Genomic DNA, 21,170 nt, shown 5'->3' with positions numbered 1-21,170 from the left:
ATGCAAAGGACATTTGTTAAGGGAGCTGAAACAAGAAGACAGAGTGTTGCTGTGTTTGACCTCATTTGAAAGTGTGCATACGGTGCAACCCATTTTTTTTTTTTTGCCTTTCTGCACATGCCCATGAATGACTGCAAAAGCACCCCAAGTATTGATTTTGGGGGATAATAGTTAATTTTAGCAAGTAGGGGAATTCATAGATATGAAATCCACAAAGAATGGAGGTTGACTGTATTTTGACAATAGGAACAAAAAGTGTACGTGTGTGTGTGTGTGTATGTCCTGAAAGAGGGGCCAGGGAGGGTATGAAAGACAATGTGTGTTAACCTTCTTGTCTTTTTTGTTAGAAAAGGAGGGGATAGAACAGATACAATACATACAACAGAGACTCTCTGTTTCTGTTGATACATCAATACATAGAGGCTTAAATGTTATTTATTTTTAAACTAAAAATGGAATCATTAGATGAACTAAAAGTAATTTTATAACTAATGAAAATCAGGAGATAGACATTGGGCCAGCAAGGAGAAGTACCAGCTGTGCTGATGCCCTCATCAGTTGTAAAGGAGGATCATTAGATACTGTCTCAACTTACTAAAGCAAGGACTAGAGCAGAGTGAAGAAAGACAACAGTTCTGGCAAAGAACAGCAGGCAACATGGCGGAAGTTAGAAGTGGGCTGCACAACAGGCAGAAATACACCTTCCAGATGCCCAAGAATTCTTGCTAGGGGTTCACCTTGGTGGATAATGAAGTCTGAGTACACATACCCAAGGCCGGGGTCTGGAGCAGTTCTGCAGGTAGTCTACTTCTGGCCTACAGTGCACACATTTACAGTGAATAGAGATGTATTTCATATAAGGTTATAAAGTAAAAGTAAACACCAGAAAAATTCAAGCAGGCTGTAATCTTCCAGCATGAGGAAGAAGTCATAAATGCAAAACAACAGAGACAGGGCAATGCATACAGGATGGATTGTAAGGATGGTAAGCCAAGAAAGCATTAAACTCAGAAAACACAGCTTTACAGTATTTACGGTCCAAGTGTGTCAGCATGGGTCCTCCCCGAAGCAGACACCGACATGGGATTAGACCCGCAAAAGATCTACCAGAGGAACTGTGTGGCAAGGAGAAAGGATGAGGGCAGGCCGAGAGAGCCTTCACTGTGAACCACATCTGGCTTCCAGGAAAGGAGGGGAGCAAGGAAGAATGGCACAGGCACAGCTTCAATACAGGTGTGAGAATATTTCGGCTGAGTTGATGGATTATTCCTGAGCCAAAGTTGCCTGTTATGGCGCTCTCCCAAGAGAAAGAGGTGGGGGCACCTGCATGGCTCAGTTAAGTGTCTTGCTTCTTGATCCCAGCTCAGGTCCTGATCTCAGGGTTGAGAGTTCAAACCCTGTGTTGGGTTCTATGTGTGGGTATGGAGCCTACTTTAAAAAAATAACATAAAAATCCACTTGTTCTGCTCTTCTTGCCTTCCAGTAACTACCCATTGCCTCCCATGAGGCAGGAGGAGCCAGCCTGGGGTACTGTAGTACCCCACAGTGCTCGGTAATGGGGTGGGAGCAGCCTGGGAGAGCCATGGCTTCATGTGGACACTATAGACTGGCTGCTGGAGACACAGGTGACTCAACCACGCTCCCTGCAGCAGGTTCTCTTGAAGGCAGATCTGAGGGAGGCCTCTGCACCAATTATACCTCTTATGCCAATAAATGTGAACTCACCTATTTTTTTTAAAAGGGTTCTCAGATTGGGCCATGAAATAAAACCCAGCTAGACGCTATACCCCTTAAAACAGAGGAATTCAAAGGTTAAAAAGGATTAAAACATGCTAGGTAAGTGCTACCAAAAAGAAAGCCTAGTTAGGGGGCGCCTGGGTGGCTCAGTAGGTTAAATGTCTGCTTTCAGCTCATGTCATGATCTTTGGATAGAGCCCTGCATTGGGCTCCTTGCTCAGCAGGGAGTCTGCTTCTCCCTCTGTCCTTCCCTCTGTGTCTGCTTTCTCTCTCTCTCAAATAAATAAACAAAATCTTTTTTTAAAAAGTTATCATTTGGGACGCCCAGGTGGCTCAGAGGTTAAGCGTCTGCCTTTGGTTCAGGGCATGATCCTGGGTCCTGGGATCCAGTCTTGCATCTGGCTTTCTGAAGGGAGCCTGCTTCTCCCTCCACCTGTGTCTCTGCCTCTCTCTGTGTCTCTCATGAAAGAAATAAATAAAATCTTTTTTTAAAAAGTTATCATTTGATGGAATTCAGGCAAATAAACCACATTAAAATGAAAAAGGATAGAATACCTGAAACATTAGGGCTCGGTAATAAAAGTAAAAATCTATGAACTTAAAACTTAAGTAGTTTGGGAACTTGAATTTGTCCTTCAGTGTAGTGTTTTACTTTGCTGAAGGGATCTTACATTCTTAGCATTTAGATTAAGATGATGTAAGAGAAAAAGATTCTTGATTCCCAGATCAGGGGAAACTCACTCTTTAAATTCTTATTTTATACCATATCTCTTTTACATGGCATATATCAAAGGTTGTAATTTCATGCTTACTTGTGTGGGGTTTTTGTTGTTGTTGTTGTTGTTCTTCTGTTTTTACTTGTGTGTTTTATTTCATTAATGCCCAACTCTTCCTCTAAAATGCCACCTGACCCAGGACCTAGGGGAGGGTAAACTTATTGGATGAATTGTACATTTCCTCTGAGAATGAGACAGAATATATATAAAGCTGTTATAACATACATAAATATTTCATTTTTTACTCAGTACTTATGATGGGCTTTTCCAGAGCTCAATGCCATTATAAAAATAAGACATTAAAAAATATATGAAGTCAAAGTGGTTCTAGCAAATGAAAAATATCTACTTGTTTTGGAGGCACCTGGGTGGCTCAGTTAGTTAAGTGTCTTGCTTCTTGATCTCAGCTCAGGTCCTGATCTCAGGGTTGGGAGTTCAAATCCTGTGTTGGGCTCTATGCTGGGTGTGGAGCCTCCTTTAAAAAAATAACATAAAAATCCACTTGTTCTGCTCTTCTTGCCTTCCAGTAAGGGGAGGCATTACCCATTGTAAAGGGGTTTAGTAAAGACTCAGCAATTCAAAAGAGGTTGGTTGAGCCATTCCACAGACATGAAAAGTGGCACCTGTGCTGAAAAATAGCTCTGACCCAAACTTTATGACTAGTCTGAGCCTTCCAATGACCCAGATATGTGACTTTTGACACACTGGCCTAGTATGGCTCAAAATGAACAGACCTAACAATTAAATAGTCCCCTTCTTTGGAAGGGGATCTCCATGTTCCCCAGTATGATCTCATTCATAATTAATCTCCTCAGCATTCCTCTCTTGGGCAGGCAGGTTATAAATGAAAGATGACGTAATTTCCCCAGGTTGTCAGGTGAGTCAGTTGCACAATTAGGAACAAAGACAAGTTTTACTGATGGCTGTGCCCAAGAGGCTCAGCCCTACCTCGTGACACATACTCTTCAGTAAAATGACTAATTAAACAGTCAATTATTTGCTCTGGATCTTGCTCTACGAACATGAGATAAGTTTCAGGCCACATTTTCCAGAAGCATGCAATCTACAGAAAGAAAAAAATGGAAGGGGCCAAAAGATGGGGAAAATGTTTAAATAGACAAGTGAGTAAGGTCTGCCATTTGATGCACAACATAGTGACTATAGTCAAATATACTGGGCTGTATCCTTGAAATTTGCTAAGAGAGTAGATCTTAAATGTTCTTGCCACACACACAAAAACATCTGACTATGTGAGATGATGGGTGTATTAAGATTTTTGTGGAAATCATTTTACGATATGTACATATATCAAACCATCATGCTTTACACCTTAAACTTACACAATGTTATGTCAATTATATATCAATAAAACTGAGGGAAGGGGAAGACAAACAATTGTGAGCATGAATCACTGTACATGCTAGAGCAAATGGAGGAATACGTGAGTAATAGGGCTCAATTTTTAACCAGTATTTTCTAGGGTGAGTTCTAGGGTGAGGGTTTTTAACCTTCTATTTGACCTTCTTCTGCTCTTTCTATTTTGGAACTTCATGCATTGCTGAGCACCAGAGTCTTTGCAAGACGTTTCAAATAAAAGCATGCATGAATGGACCCAGGTTTTTTTTTTTTTTTTAAGATTGATCTATTTATTTGAGACAGAGAGAGAGCAAGCACAGGGGGCAGGGACAGAGAGAGAGGAAGAGAGAGTCCCAAGCGGACTCTGCTGAGCATAGCGCTCAACACAGGATTTGATCCCAAGACCCTGAGATCACAACCCTGAGATCGCAACCTCAGTGAAACCAAGAGTCAGATGCTTAACCGACTGAGCCACCTAGGGGCCCCTGAATAGACCCAGGTTATTAAAAAAAGGGTAGAGACACCAGGATGAAGTCTGTTCTGTGCCTCAGAATGAGGGAAGAGCTATTCCTGGGTGTGCAAGTGTAGATTCACTGAGAATAAGGGCCCAGGGCAAATGGTTCTTAAATTTCTATTGGAGGAAGACAGAACAGGTGATTCCCAAGGCACTTGTCTCCTGTTGGCCAGTTACAAGTCAATAGTCTTCCCCTCCAATTCCCTCCCACAAAGAATGGTCATCCGTAGGACCTTGCCCCCTCCCCCTGAATATCCTAAAGAACCATCTCTGGCTTGCACCTAGGGACTGATTGTTCCTGCACTTCACCTTCAATGTGGCTCTTTCTCTCTCTCAGCCAAATAGGATGTAGGAGAGTGGGGAGTAACACAATTTTAAAGCATTTTTATCATTAAAAAAAAAAAAACAAACAGTCTTCCATCATATTGTTGGATCAGAGACTTACTTTTAACTTCTATTTGATTGTGGTTCTTGATCAAGGCTCAACATAATGTTGCAGAAGTAACACTCTGTTTCAGTACCTAAGGACCCCAAAGCCCTTCTTCCTTCCTAACCCCTTTTTCACCTTGCATCTTGATCTTTAGTTTATTTCCAACTCCCTGTTCCCTTTCAAACAGAAGACTTTAGTAAGCATTATTATCTATTTTCTTTTTCTGATATCAGAACTCACAACCTCACTCCCACTTTTCATCTTACTGATATGGCCCTGTCCGCTTTCTTTTTCCTTTTATTTAAGCTTTTATTTGGAAATAATTTTAAAGTTTCAGAAAAGCTACAAGAATTAAAAAAAAAAATACTCAGAACACCAATAACCCTTTACATGGATTTACCTACTGTTAACATTTGGCTATATATGCTTTATCATTTGTTATCTCTCTGCCCCTAATTTTCTTTTTCTGAACCATTTAAGAATAAGTTGGCCATTTAGTTATAAATACTTAAGCTGAATTTTCTAAGAATTAGGATTATCTCCTACATAACCTAGGGGAGATATATAGTTAGTTAATCAACTATATATCTGTATAGTTAATCAACCTCAATTAATATAATGCTGATACCATACTTTTATCTAATTTAGTGTTCACACTCCAATTTTGTCAATTGACCCAATAATTTATTGTATGACTTTTTTTTTCTTCCATTACAGGATCCAAACTAAGACCAGATATTGCATTTATATATCCCATCTCTTCAATCTCCTTTAATCTAGAACATTTCCATAGCCTTTATTTGTCCTTTATGACATTGATCTTTTTTAAGAATACAGGTCACTTTTTATTTTTAATCTTTAAAACTTTTTTTTTTCTTTAAGAATTTTTTTGGGCATGCGGGACACCTGAGTGGCTCAGGGCATGATCCCAGGGTCCTGTGTAGGGAGCCTGATTCTCCCTCTGCCTGTATCTCTGCCTCTCTCTGTGTCTCTTATGAATAAATAAATAAATAAAAATCTTTTTTTTTTTTTTTCTTTAGCATCTGTCTCTTGGTTTCAGCTCAGGTCATGATCTCAGGTTCATGGGATTGAGCCCCACTTTGGGCTCTTTGCTCAGCATGAAGCCTGCTTGAGATTCTTTCTCCCTCTGCTCCTCCTTCTGCTTGCGCACACACACACACACACTCTCTAGGAAATAAATAAATACAATCTTAAAAAGAGAAATAATTTTATTTTTTTCCACAGAAGCCCCCTTCCCTGCCAGCACCGGCTACAGCTACAACACACCCAGCATCCAGCCCTTACAGGTCCTTTATAAAAAAAAAAGTATATTCCTCATTTTGTGTTTGTCTGATTTTTCTCCATGGTTAGGTTCAGGTTATACATGCCTCCCTGGAATACTACAGCTAGGGGCACATGTGTCTGTCTGCCCCTCCTTGGCAACGTTCAGTTTGATAATCTAGTCAAGATGTTGTTCAAATTCTCCATTTGCATAGTTACTACTTCTCCCCTAATTACTAATCAGCAATCTGTAGGAGAAAGTTTAAGACCATACACATGTGCTCCTTCTCAGAAGAACCACCACCTCAGTTTAGCATCCACTGATAATTCTTGCCTAACCCATCTTCATTATGAAGGCTGCAAAATGATGAGTTTCAACTCCAGCCTTCACTCCACATTTACCAGCTGGCATTCAGCACTATACCAAGAGTCCTCCTCTCTCTTCCATTTATTTGTTTCTTTGCTTCTTTATCTATTTGTTATGGAATCATGGATCCCTAATTCTTCCCAAAGGTCCATAACTCATTATTGTCCTTAATTATTTTGTGCTCAAATACACCAGATCTGGCCAGTAGAAGCCCCTTCAGGCTGGCTTCCTGTGTCCTTATGACCTGTTTTTATAAATAGTCTCTTATTTTCTGCTGTAACAAGATGCTCCAGCTTGTCTTTTTGCTTTGCTCCACCTCATCTCCGACCTTTCTCCTAAGGCTATCCTTAGAGCTTACACAGTAGGATGAATGCTTGAAGGTGGTGCTTGAGACACAAAGAAGGAGAGAGTCCAAGAAGGCACCATGGTCAACTGTTTCAGATACTACTGAAAGGCTCAGAACAAGGCACATCACTGTCTCTACTGTTGTCCCAGGCAGGCGCTCTAGACAAGGAAAGAGGTGTTTGGTCCAAGCAGATGCAGATACTGAGACCTCTACTATGTGCTGGGCACTGTGAGGGATACACAGGTTCTAAGGCACCATTCCAAGGAGGTGATCCAGCAAGATAGACACACATGTACATTAATACCCATAATGCACCCCTGCAATGTTTTTATGTTGCTGTCAATGAGTTACAGGGGTTTGGGAGTTCTGGAATGCAAGACAGTATTGAAGGCTGGGGAGAGTCGGAGTAGGTTTCATTGAAGTGACTTTTGGGTTAGACTTTGAAGAAGAGTAAGATTTGGAAAAAAAGGGTTTCCTGGTGAAAAAGAATTCACTGCTGAAGTGTGCTGAGTGGGGTATGACTTTGCAACTTCATTCAACTTGATGCAGCCTCCTGCTGAGTGTGTGAAGCACAGAAAGAACTCCAATGACTGTAGGGCAGCACTTTTGCTTGACACCCAACTGAGGAAAGAACTGTTATGATGCCATCTAATTTTCATTTTCAGACCCAGATGAAACATGTCCTTCATTCACCAGACTGAGCTTTCACAGTGCAGTGGTTGGTACAGGACTAAATGTGAAGTTGATGCTCTACACAAGAAAAAACCAGACCTGTGCACAAGTCATCAACTCCACAGTTTTTGGGAACTTGAACATGACCAAGAAAACCACCTTCATTGTCCATGGATTCAGGCCTACAGGCTCCCCTCCAGTTTGGATGGAGGATTTAGTACAGGGTTTGCTCGATGTAGAAGACATGAATGTGGTTATTGTTGATTGGAATCGAGGAGCTACAACTGTAATATACAACCACGCCTCCAGTAAGACAAGAAAGGTCGCAAATGTCTTGAAGGAATTTATCGACCAGATGTTGGTAAGAGAGAATTCTCTTGTATGACTCAGGGCCACATTGAACCTGGCCCATTATCTGGAGATTTGAAACCACGAGATATCTACAGGGAACAGGGGGATTATTTTGAAAACCTAGCTAAGCTCTAGGGAAAGTAGAGAGCCCAGGTGGAGGGAAGGCCCAAAAGTATGGTTGTGTAAGTTGTGCACTGCACAGGGCATCCATCTAAGGGAGCACCACTGTCACTGCACACATTGTAGACCTACATATTTATTATATTTGCCAGCAATAATAGTAAAGTGTACTCAGGAAGGGATATCTTTTTCTAAGTCACATAAAGGTGTCATGGGTGAGAGAGGTTCTGTCTAGGGGTTTTCTGGCTTCACTGTGTAGAGTTTCTTCATCTTCTAGAGCCATTCCTCTTCCTAGACATGCCTAAAGTTTACTGACTGGATTATCCAAAAGCAAAGCTGATACACATGTTCTGAAGAGAGATGTGTGTGTGTGTGTGTGTGTGTGTGTGTATGATTTATGTTTTTAGAAGACTCACAAAGATTAAATAAATCTTAAATTTTATTTAGTGATCTATCTCATGAATTGCCCCCTTTACAAAAAAGAAAGAAAGAAAGAAAGAAAGAAAGAAAGAAAGAAAGAAAGAAAGAAAGAAACCAAAAAAGTGACTATATCAGAACTATCTCAGAAAGAATCAGGCCACTGTGGCCAGGGGCAGCAGAACTTTCACACAAGCTCTCCCACTGAAGCCACAGCCCTAGGAAAGTGAATAATATTAACATGACTCACCACAGGCTGTCGCAGCAGATTGTGGTGAGTGGTACCCTCACCCCCACCCCTTCCTTTCCTTCCTTCCTTCTCTGCCCATTAACAGAGCCAGCATGAAGATAAAGGAGTTCACCAAAATGTTTTGTTGCCCTTCTCAATTGGGAGGGATTTAGAGATGTCTCTGCCTGATTTCTAGCAGAAGCATAAAAGGAGACACCACAGCATAAAAGTTAAGGCCCAGGCTTGGAGTTGAACAGACTGGTTTGACTCCTGCTCTACCTCTCCCTACCTGACTGATATTGGGCAGGTTATTTTGACACTGGACCTCAGTTTCCTCATCTGTATAATCAAAAGAATGGTATTTGCTTTGTGGGGTTGTAACATTTAAGTGAGATCATAGATATAAGTTGCTTAGAAATGTTTCTCTTAAGAACCATTTCCAAAGTCAAGTTTAGGAAATTCCTCTAAACATTGTCATCATAATCGATAATGATGGACCTCTTGAAATTCCAGGTAAAAGGAGCTTCTCTTGACAACATTTATATCATTGGAGTAAGTCTAGGAGCCCACATAGCTGGGTTTGTTGGAAAGATGTACAATGGGCAGCTGGGGAGAATTACAGGTAAGGCTTCCTGTGAATGGGCACGGGTTAGTCGGCCTGGGCAGGGTGCATCTAGGGGAACATGATGCAGGCAATCCGATTCCTTAGGTTCAAAGCCAGCTCTTCCAATTACTTAAACCCTCTGAGTGTGTGTCCTTTGGTGCAAAGGAGAGACCATGAAAATACTGACCTCAGGTTATTTGTTTTTTATTTATTTTTTAAAAAATATAAAATATTTATTTATCCAGGAGAGACACAGAGAGGCAGAGACATAGGCAGAGGGAGAAGCAGGCTCCTCATAGGAAGCCCAGTGCAGGACTCAATCCCAGGACCCTGGGATCATGCCCTGAGCCAAAGGCAGATGCTCAACCACTGAGCCACCTAGATGGTCCTCAGGTTATTATTTAATAAAATACATGCAAAGCATGTATAATTGTAAATTGTATCTGCTATAGAAAAGATTGATGGTAACTTTATTTCTCTTCTGGTTAGAAAACACAGCTATGATCCTTGGGGATTTGATCTGTGCCCTTCAAACAGATAGCCATCTTCCTTTCATTTAATCTAAGTTAGCCTGAACCATATACCTAATACATTCCCATCCCCAGGCACAGCTGGAGTCTCATGATAGGAAAATGAGATGGGAATTTTGATAGTGGGTTTTACCCTCTGAATATGAGCTTTCAGGACAAAGCTGAATGAAAACTCAGAAACACAGCAGGTGAAACCGCAAACAAAGACTCCTTTGCTGGGTTCTCTCACCCGCTGTTCCAGTAACTTTCCACAGCCACAGAGGACAGGCTGAGGGAGCTTTTCTGTCTCAGGGACTGAAGCCTTCTCCCCTGATTCGTGCCCTTCCCAGAATGCATCCTCACACAGAGCTATTTTGAATCTAGGGAATCTGGAAGGTAGAAGTGAACAGAGGAAGGAAAGATTCAAGTTAACTATGTTTGTGAGATAAACTTTTAGGGTCACAGTCTCTGAATGTGCTACTTGACTGGTAGCCAGGAGCAATCATTCTGTCCCCCTGCCTCCCACCTCATTCGTGCGCACGCGTGCACACACATACACACACACGCAGACATCATTGGTGTCTCCTCTAGTCCCGATACTTGAGGTCACATTGTTTTGTTTTCCCTGGTACTTTTTTTTTCACACTTTCACTCAAAAGGCCAAGGCCACCCTCATTTCATTTACTTGCTTTCCTAGGGATGCAGAGCTCTTTTTAAGTTTTTCACATTATTATTTTTATGTTTGAGAATGCAACATGTCCTTTTTTTAAAAAAGTTTCATTTCCCAGGGTCCCTTGAGTGGCTCAGTTGGTTAAGTGTCTGTCTTCAGCTCAGGTCATGATCTTGGGTCCTGGGATCCAGTCCCAAGTCTGGGTCCTTGCTCAGTAGGGAGTCTACTTCTCCCTCTGTCCCTCCCCCCAAGTGTGCTCTCTCTCTCTCTCTTTCTCTCTCTCTCAAATAAATAAATAAACAAATATTTTTTTAAAAAGTTTCATTTCCCTATAGGATCAAAGGGCAGAAGGCTTGAATCTGCTTGTGCCCCTTATACAGATAAGGGAGCTCTTCTGGCAGGGGGACTTTCCCCCGTGTTGTGTTCAGAACCTCAACAGATCTCCCCATGACCACCCTCCCCACAAAAATCCTGATTTGTAGTGTTTGCTGATCTCCATGGTTTGAATACTCTCACCACTGCTGACTTCAAGCTATCAACCTGACATCACTAACCACGAAGTTTGGGAAGAGATGAGCAAAGTCTGCTGTCTAGTGCTGGCCCTGGAGGACTCTAGCCCACCATTGGGCCCATCCTATCTCACCCCCAGTTTTGTTCCCAGCAAACCTGTCCCCATCACTACTATGACTGTGAGTGCAGTATAACCCAAGCCAGCCTACCTTCCACTCTGGACCCACGTGGTCCTACTCTGTGGCCGGGACACCGCTAATGGTCCACAGCTCAATTTTCTGGCTTCCTGACTTTCCCACGTTCTCCAGATTCTTCATCCCCTCTGATCCCCAAAGTTAATCTCGGCTGTCCCCCAGAGAAGCTTCAGGGGTGAAGCGTTTCCCTTTTCTGATTACCTCCCACTGCCTTTTCTGACTGGCCTCACTGGAGTGTGGAGTGGGAATTGGGCTTGTTGCCTAGGGACACAATTCACACCCAACCCAACTCCCCCGGATTAGATGCTTCTGCTTATTAATCAGGTAGGCCATAATGGCTGCTTCATTTCCTCCATTTCTCTTCTTACATCTGCTCTTCCTTTTGCTTTTTCTGTCTAGGTACATCGCCTGGTTTTATTTCTCATTAACTTCTTAATATTTGTGTTTTGTTTTGTTTCTTTAAATAGGCTCCCTGCCCAACATGGGGCTTGAACTCATGACCCTGAGATTAAGAGCCAGAGGCTCTACCAACTGAGCCAGCCAGGCACCCCCTATTTCTCATTAACTTCTTTAACACAAGATGGCGGCATGATCCACATAAGAGCATGAGTGGATTTTAAAATATTCCAAGTACCGACATCACTTGATAATACATTACAGTTGTTTCTCAAAAATTTTTTTAAAAGATTTTATTTATTCATGAGATCACGCCCTGGGCTGATGGCAGGTGCAAAACCGCTGAGCTACCCAGGCTGCCCCTTGTTTCTCAAACTTAAGGGTGTGTAAAAATCCCATGGGGTGCCGGTTACCATGCTATCTTGCTGAACCAGCACTCTGGGGTTGGGGCCCAGGTGTCTACTTTAAAGCAGAAGAGGTAGGTGGTCTGAACACCATACTTTGAGAAATGACCATAGGGCTGTGCTGCTGTCCCATATAGTAGCCACTGGCTACATGTAGCCACTGAGCACTTGAAATGTGCTCATGCAGACTGAGATGTTCTCAGTGCAAGATACATACCAGATTTCAAAGACTAAGTTAAAAAAAAAAGAAGAGGATATTAAAAAAATCTCAACTTTTTTATATTACATGTTGAAATGATCATCTGGATATGCTAGGCCAAATTGGATTAAATATAACGTATCATTAAAATTCATTCTCCTTATTTCTATTTACTTTTTAAATTGGCTTCTGGAAATTTTAAAATCAGATAAGTAGCTTACATTACACTTTTATTTATTGGATAGTCTTGCCTTGGAGAGTTCACAGTGAAGTTGCGGATGGGAATATGAGGCCCCTGAAGCCTCTCGCAAAATGTCAGGTATCAGTCCTGGAGTGAGGTCTTATGTTGGATGTCTGTCTGGGGAGAGGACTAGGGCTTTCATCAAATTCTCAAATTGGTTAATGCTGTAATAAAAGGCAATGAGCACCATCTAAATTTTTTTTTAATTTTTTTTTTTTTTTTTTATTTATGATAGTCACAGAGAGAGAGAGAGAGGCAGAGACACAGGCAGAGGGAGAAGCAGGCTCCATGCACCGGGAGCCTGACGTGGGACTCGATCCCGGGTCTCCAGGATCGCGCCCTGGGCCAAAGGCAGGCGCTAAACCACTGCGCCACCCAGGGATCCCTTTTTTTTTTTTTAATTTTTTTTTTTAATTTTTATTTATTTATGATAGTCACAGAGAGAGAGAGAGAGAGGCGCAGAGACACAGGCAGAGGGAGAAGCAGGCTCCATGCACCGGGAGCCCGACGTGGAATGAGCACCATCTAGACGCTTTTCTGGTGATCTTTGGGGAATAAGAAAGAGCTCCATTTTCCCATTTTTGTTTCTACTCTATAATAACCTCAAAATCTTCTGGATTCAGATCCAGGAGCCCTTTTATAAGTCTTCTGAAGTAGCTATTAATTCTAACCTCCATTTTGCAGATTTAAAAAGCTGAGGTTCAGAGAAGGCAAGAGACTTGCCTAAGGTCACATAGCTGGTTGGTATTAGGTTTGGGGCCCCAAGTCACATCTAGCTGACTCCAGTAGCCTCTGTCCACACAAAACACATAGCTTTTTAGTGCACTTTAATTGTGATTTTTGGCTGACATTGTAAACTGATGATTTGCTATCAATTGTCACTAAGGTGATCATATATCCAAGCCTCCTATCCCAGTCTCCATTTGTGCCTCCTGTCTTGATATAATTACCAATAGCACCCTCAAAACTCTCAAAACTGCTCTGGTTTGAACGTTTATAGTAAGTGGATTTCTCTGCCATGGATGTAGAGGCTGCTACAAACTAGCATGCTCACTGTTCATTTTCTTTCTTTCTTTCTTTCTTTCTTTCTTTCTTTCTTTCTTTCTTTCTTTCTTTCTTTCTTTCTTTCTTTTCTTAGATCAAGAGTGCTGCTGTCTTATGGGGTGGGGTGGGAGGCTTCCTCAGCAAACTCTTTCTAAGGCTACAAGTTTCTCTTGCTGTGTTGAGAATGTACTGTGGACTTGGGTGTCTGGGTGTTGTTCCACCTCCACCCACGTCAGTTTTAGTAGAGAGCAGACTGAAGAAGAAGAAAAGCTGGAGGGGTGGGGAAGAGAAAGATAAGGAAGGGAGGCAGATAGAGACAAGCCTCAAGGAAGCAAGAGTGTTGGGGAGGAGAAATAGAAAGAGTGAGACTAGAACCAGGAAAGTCAGGCAAGAATGCGATCTCTTGGATTTTATATATAACACCAGGAGATGGAATATGCCATTTAAAATGACTTTCAGGGGCATGTGGGTGGCTCAGCTGGTTGGGTGTCTGCCTTCGGCTCGGGTCATGATCTCAGGTCTTGGGATCCAGTCCTGAGTTGGGTTCCCTGCTCTGCAGGGAGCCTGCTTCTTTTCTTCCTGCCTGCAGCTCTGCCTGCTTGTGTGTTCTCTGTCAGATTAAAATAAAATAAAATAAAATAATAAATAAAATAAAATAAAACAAAATGACTATCACAGACTAAAGACTTTGAGACATCCCTTGGAATCTTCTTCAATCCAGGTAGGTTTCTAGCAGGGCCTTTGGGAAGCTCTGGTGGTTTGTTGTTGCTGTTGTTTTAAAGTTTTTCGTTTGTAGTTACAACATCACTGGAGTTGCACTCTTGTTTTTCCAGCTGATGGTTAGGAACACCCAGCCAACATTGACCAAGGGCAAGAAATAAGCTCAGGCATTTACGGGGTGGGTTAGTTCTGCAGGAACTGACACCCACTTTATTTCCCTCGCTGATACCTGGCCTGAGCAGTGAGTTTCATACTTTCCCACCGCGTGTGCCAAACCCAGTGCAACGAAACCAAGAGCTCAACAAAGAGAGAGGTCATTGCCATTGTGAGGCTGTGGCTCTGGTTAAGACACATGATCTCTCTGAACCTCAGTCCCTGCATCTGTAAAATGGGAATAACAGCTACCCTGCCTCCCAACAGGCTTGTGATGTGGATCATATGAGCTAGTATATACGAATAAAAATTAAAACTCTAAAGGAATTTGATTAATAACAAGATGGAAAGGTTGAGTGAGGTTCCTAGAACATTTAAAATGCAATAAGCATAAGTATAGCATCTGCTTTTTATATGTACCCTCAGGGGCTTTTTTCCTCAGGAACCAGTTTATCCCCATGCCCCAGTCCCCATATGTCTGTACACTTCCTGGTGTTGAGCCCCACAAAAGATACAGCTCCTAATGGGGTCTGGATGCTGTTCTCAGAGGGCACTGCCAGGGTGACCATCTCATCTGTGGGAAAAGGCTATAGGGCTGTGGAAAGGAACCTGACAAAGCAGGATGGGAATGCAAGTGCTTGCCCACCTGAGAGTGCCCTGCAGCCTGTGTGCCATCCTTGTGGGGAAGGATCAAAAGCCCAGCTGCAAGTGACTCATGGCGTGGGGCTGCCCAGCCAACTCGGTTTTCTTTCCAGGTCTTGACCCTGCGGGCCCTTTATTCAATGGGAGACCTCCTGAGGACAGATTAGATCCTGGTGATGCACAGTTCGTTGACGTCATCCATTCTGACATTGACGGTAACATTCCTGTCCTTGTGGATCAGTGAGCACCCCCTCCCACACTCCTAAAGAGTCTCCCCCTGAGGGGATCATCATGCAGGGGTGGATCAGGTTCCTCCAGATTCTCTCTTTTCCTGTGGGGCAGGGTTCCAAATCCACAGAGATACTAAAGGGACACTGGTTTAATGTAGGCATCCAAGATGTCTTGCTAGAGTGGAGGTACTTTTCCCATCAACGTTTCTTAGTTTTAAGGTGATCATCTTGACCAGTCAAGGGCAGACTGATTTACACAGCATGTGAACAAATGTTTCCATATATGCAGCAGGGTTTGGTTGTATGATTTCTATTTTTGTTGGTTCTTTCTCATTCTTTTTTTTTTTTTTTAAGATTTTATTTATTAATTCATGAGAGACACAGAGAGAGTCAGAGACACAGGCAGAGGGAGAAGCAGGCTCCCTGTGGGGAGCCTGATGTGGGACTCGATCCCAGGAAGCTGGGATCATGATCTGAGCCAAAGTCAGATGGTCAACCACTGAGCCACCCAGGTACCCCATCTTTCCCATTATTTTCTTAAGCTAAAAGACATGCGCAAGTGTTGTGTGTCTATGTATAGAGCAATTCTGAGCTATCTATAGCTCTGCAGCTCTCTGTAGATCTTCCTGGCCATTTCTCTCTTTTATAGTGCTGATTTCATATCTGGGATGGGTACATGACATGGGGGTTGGGGTGATGTTAAAGATGGATCTTTATAACCCGATGTCTGGGATTAGAGCCTGGGGAGGGCTGAGGGGACAGAGCAGTCTTTAGTAACATACCTTCTTTGTGATACAACCACCTGAAAAACCCTTGATCAGGGGCACCTGAGTGGCTCAGTCTGTTACGCGTCTGACTCTTGATTTAAGGTCAGGTCATGATCTCAGGGTCAAGGGACAGAGCCCTGTGTCTGGCTCCATGCTCAGCACAGAGTCTGCTTGTCCTTCTCCCTCTGCTCCTCCCCCTGCTCATGCCCTGTCTCTAAAGAAATAAATAAAATCTTTTTTTTTTTTTTAGAAGAAATTGCCATCTTTGGCGGGGGGTGGGGGAGAAAAAAGAAAAAGAAAAACCCATGTTCACCTATTACAGGTTCTCTGGTGTGGTATTCAGCAATTGTCAGCCTTAGAGGAAATGTCTCTGTAAAATAGCTGCATTCTTACAAGGTAGTTTGCAAAGTATTACCTTCCTGAAGGGCATTACCTCAATGCCATTTTCATGCTTGATGGAATAGAGTAATTTATTTTTCATTCTTGGAGAGAGAGTGAATTTTGAGGACAGACAATAAGCTTTGCAGTCAGGCAGAGGGGACTCAGATCCCAGGTTTTGTCCTTTCTCGTAGTGTCATTTCATTCTGTAAGTCCTCTGAGTGTCTTCATCTCTAACTTACTTCATCTGAATTTACCAACGGCCACTTTGTGGACATTGTAAAAACTAGAAGAGAGGTATATAAAACACCTAGTACCATGCTCACATGCAGGTTCTCCATACATAATAGCCACTATTATTGCAATATATATGTACTGTATAAGTGTATGTGTACAAATAATCATTTAAGTCAAGGATTTAACTGATTATTTTGTGGTTACAAGGTTAAAGAAAATAAGCAATTAGTAAATCAACCTACAATTTTTTTTGGTTCCCATTTTCTAGAAGAGTTTCCAATTTAAAAAATTTTGTCTCTTATAAAGTAAAAGTTTATTTTTTTCTTATTCATGAAAGACTGAAATGAATTCAATTACAGGCCCAGGAATCATTGGTACTTAGAGGCTTCTAGCCAAATATAAAGAAGAAACATCATTTTATCAGACTTGCTGTGAATGAGTGACCGAAACCCTTATATCTTGAGAAATATTGGAAATAAATTCCATTACCATCTTCATAGACTCCTAGTTGGAAATGCTGCATTCTAGTTAACTAGCTGGGTAACTTTGGGCAAAATATTTAAATAGATATAGCAATATGAAGAACAAAACCCCTGCCTATATCCTCTGGGCAAATGAGCTATGCAATGAGAAAATTCAAAAATAAAAGCATAGTCTATTTTCCTTTAGCACTGGGCTACAGGGAGCCTTTAGGAAACATAGACTTCTACCCAAATGGAGGACTGGATCAACCTGGTTGCCCCAAGACAATATTGGGAGGTAAGTGCAGAAACTTTATATATTGTATAGTAGTGATTTTAAAAGGCATATTTAAAAAATATGATATTATTCTATGTGTAACAGTTTTTAATAGAAAAATCACCTGAGAAGATACAGTATAAACATAAGTTACAAATTAAAAATTATTACTCAAATATACTACTTAAAAAAAAAAACACTGCAGCATTATTTACAATAGCTGAGAAATGGAAACAACCTAAGTATCCATCCATAGATGAATGGATAAAGAAGATGTGGTATATTTATACAATGGAATATTGCTCAGCCATAAAAAGGAATGAATCAAATCATTTGCCACAACATGGATGGATCTAGAGGGTATTATGTGAAGTGAAATTAGAGAAAGAAAAAAAACCATATGATTTCACTCATATGTGGATTTTAAGAAACAAAACAAATGAACAAAGTACAAAAGAGACAAACAGAAAAGAACCAGACTCTTAACTATAGAGAAGAAACAGAGGGTTGGTTACCAGAGGGGTGGTTGTGGGGGCATAGGTGAAGGAGATTAAGAATACATTTATCATGATGAGCACTGAGTAAGTGTAGAACTGATGAATCATTATATTGTACATCTGAAACCAATATAACACTGTATGCTAATTATACTTAACTTAAAGAATAAATAAAAAAACAAATAACCATAACCATATAATTAAAAGATATTATGAATTATTTCTCTTTCTTGCTTTCTTACAAAGGTGTGTCTTTGCTCTAGAAATTCCATATCTGGAGATTTCTTCCAGAGAAATAATGGAAAAGGTAGACAAAAATCGAAGTGCAAAGATATCTGACACAGTATTGTTTATGATAACTAAATTTTTAGAAATAGTCTAAATATCCAACATGGAAAATTGTTAAGTAACTATTGTACACTCACACAAAGAAATATAATTGTTAAAAAGTCATATTTTCAGATTAATGAAAATGCTTACAATGGGATATTAAGTGCAAAAGACACAAAACTATACAGTATGATCCCAATTTGTTTTTTAAATGTATATTCGTACATATGTAAGTAAGTATAGAAAAAAAGACTAAACATAAATGCTGCAAATAATCATTAGTGGTGAAGTCTGAATGTTGGACTTCTAGCTGGTTTTTGCATCATTTCCTATTGTTTTATATTTTCTAAATGAGCATGTATTATTTTATTATTTTATAATGAAAAAAACCTCATAAAACAAAAAACAGAGGGCAACATAAAAGTAATGTGTGGGTGGGCGGGGACAGAACAAAATAATCCATCCTTAAGTGCTCTGAATCTGTATTTCACAATTGCTAGAGAAAGTTAAATAATCATGGATATGATTCTAGAAAAAGATGATCTTGTTACAAAATGGTAGCTGTATGTGGCCCCACGGGAATTATGTGGTGTTTGAAAATGATCCAGATGAAATGGCATTAGTAGGGTCAACCAAATTGTACCATAAATTGTGTGTGTTCAAATCCTGTCCTGATAATGTGCTTTGCTTATAAAGGACATTCTCTGTATTGTTATCAATGTCATTGTTTCTGCAAATGGAAATTCCAGGAGCAATAAGTCAATATTGACCTGTCAGATTAAGTCCAGTCCAGCTTGGCCCCATGCCAACCCTTCTCTTCTCTCGGCCCCAGTTTATTTCTGTCCTTCACTGATCTCCTCTATGGACATAAGTGGACGCTGGGGGAAAAGGAAACATGGATCTGACTCCAGCACTCAGTGCCTATCCAAACCACAGGCTCATAATCACTGTTTCCTACTCAGATATTCACCTCCTTTGTTTACCCATCTTTGGGACCCAACTCCCTTTTCTGAATGAATGACTTCATCATTGGACCCATCCACCTTCCAACAGTGTTGTGTGCTGCGGTGCTTCATCATGTCTAACCTTCCCGATGCCATCTCTGCACCTCGATGCCTTCCTCTCTCACCATGGCACCACCTCCCACCCACTAGGAATTAACTGGAGGCTTGCTTGTCACCTCTTCTTGACCATTTGCCACCACGCATTGTTCAATTCCTCTTATGTCACCCTTCACCCTGTAGCAGAAATGGAACCCCTACCATGGGGCTTCTCATAAATGCCCTGTGTACTCCCAGTACAGAACCCCTGGAGTTCTCTGCCAAGTCACCCACTTTAGCTTGAGAACATTCTGGAGCTGCCATGGAGCATTGTTAATTGAGTACTAGATCCAGGCAAACTTGCTAACCTTTCCATGGCTCTCAGTGATACCAGAGAATCCTTATGTTTATCTCTTCTGACTCCCTGTGATCACTCCTGATGCTTCTATTCCAAAAATCTCACTACCTATAAACCCTCACTTCTTAAAATTGGTCTAGATTTGCCTTTTTCACCTAGATTAAGATCTTACTGAGGGAGCCATTCTATCTATCCTCATCTTAGTTTACAAGATCAGTCTTCACATTCATGTTCCCTTCTGCCCCCAGGGTGGAAGCATCTCCCCTTCTTTTTCAAAGCTGTCACCTCTGCTTGTCCTCCTTGGGGATCTTCCTCTATCAATTACTCCTCAATGCCTTCTTTCTCTGATGTCTTTACTAGTTTAAACGTGCTTGCTTTCTGCTGAGAATCTCTGGGGAAAATCTACCATTGATTTTTCTCTTCCTTTTCACTGACAAAGGACATAGGTTGAGTCCTGTTTCTACCACATAATAGCTGTGTAACCTTGGTCAAGTCATTTAGGCTCTCTGAATCCCAGTGTCCTGCTGGGTAAGATGGGGGTAATCATGCCTATCTTCTTTTATCCTACCACATGCCGGCATGAATCCTGTTCTATGGGTTTTTATAAGGATTAAATGGAATAAAATACATTGAAGCTGTTAGCACAGTACCTGGCATATAGGACAGATGATGAATTGTGGGTGTATGGAATGTGATGTGCTATTGTTAAAGGCTACAACTGCTCTACTCTTTCATCATTCCTTTTACAATTAAGGATTGAAGTATTTTAAGTGTGACCACCAGAGGTCTGTGTACCTGTACCTTTCTTCTCTGAGAGAGAACTGTTCCATTACCGCATATCCCTGTGACTCCTACCGGGATTATAGGAACGGCAAGTGTGTCAACTGTGGCATACCACAAAAGGAGTCCTGTCCCCTTCTGGGTAAGTCCAACAAGCAGTTTCCCCCTCTGATGAACAAACAGTTTATTTTTGGTAGAATCCCAGCACCATTTTACTATCTAAAAATGGGCCTGAGGGACACCTGGGTGGCTTAGTGGTTGAGCATCTGCCTTCGGTTCAGGGTTGATCCCAGGGTCCTGGGATCGAATCCAGCATTGGGCTCGTGCAGGGAGTCTGCTTCTCCCTCTGCCTCTCTCTGTGCCTCTCATGAATAAATAAATAAAATCTTAAAAATAAATAAATAAACAAGCAAATAAAAATGCGCCTGAAAATTGCATCGTTAAAAAAATATTTACTTAGCCTTTTCTAGCCAATTTGTTCTGTGAAGCACTCTTGGCCTTCCTACTCATAAACAGTGTTAGGAAAGCCATTTGCATACAATTTCATCCAGACGGCAGTGCAACCTTCCTGGACCCTCTAGCACAAAAAAGAAGGTCCCAAAAAAAGTTTCCAAGTCCACCAAGGGCATAGTCACTTTACATAGCCTGCTCTCGTGGGGACAGAAACATCCTCTTGATGCACATAACCTCTGATGGGGGAGGGTCACAGTGGGCCCAGGCTCTCCTGTCAAATGGCCCCGCAGAATGACCCCTTCCAACGAACTGTGTCTGGTAAATGCCCTCACACTGAATCCTGATTTTTTTTTTTTTTAATTTAGAGAGAACGTGAGCAGGGAGAGGCACAGAGGGGAGAGGGAGAGAATCCACTGAGCACAGAGCTGGTCATGGGGCTTGACTTTATGACCCTGAGATCACGACCTGAACTGAAATCAA

At 41.5% G+C, this 21,170-nt stretch overlaps 1 protein-coding gene across 4 annotated transcripts in view; it reads left to right on the top strand.

Moving 5' to 3' along the window:
* LIPH (lipase H) overlaps positions 1 to 21,170 on the top strand; it is a 51,623-nt gene that overhangs the window by 12,324 nt on the left and 18,129 nt on the right. For 3 of the 4 annotated variants that reach the window (XM_072807735.1, XM_072807732.1, XM_072807734.1), the window contains exons 2-6: positions 7,473 to 7,840; positions 9,110 to 9,218; positions 14,996 to 15,097; positions 17,164 to 17,253; positions 20,212 to 20,379. In XM_072807735.1, the coding sequence (XP_072663836.1) occupies positions 7,473 to 7,840; positions 9,110 to 9,218; positions 14,996 to 15,097; positions 17,164 to 17,253; positions 20,212 to 20,379 (837 nt within the window). The remainder of the gene's footprint in view (positions 1 to 7,472; positions 7,841 to 9,109; positions 9,219 to 14,995; positions 15,098 to 17,163; positions 17,254 to 20,211; positions 20,380 to 21,170) is intronic. The other variant, XM_072807733.1, reaches the window with a different exon arrangement.

This window comes from Canis lupus, chromosome 31, assembly GCF_048164855.1.
Source record: "Canis lupus baileyi chromosome 31, mCanLup2.hap1, whole genome shotgun sequence".
NCBI lineage: Eukaryota > Metazoa > Chordata > Mammalia > Carnivora > Canidae > Canis > Canis lupus.
Note: the sequence above shows the minus strand (reverse complement) of the source record. Positions and strands in the feature narration are given on the sequence as shown.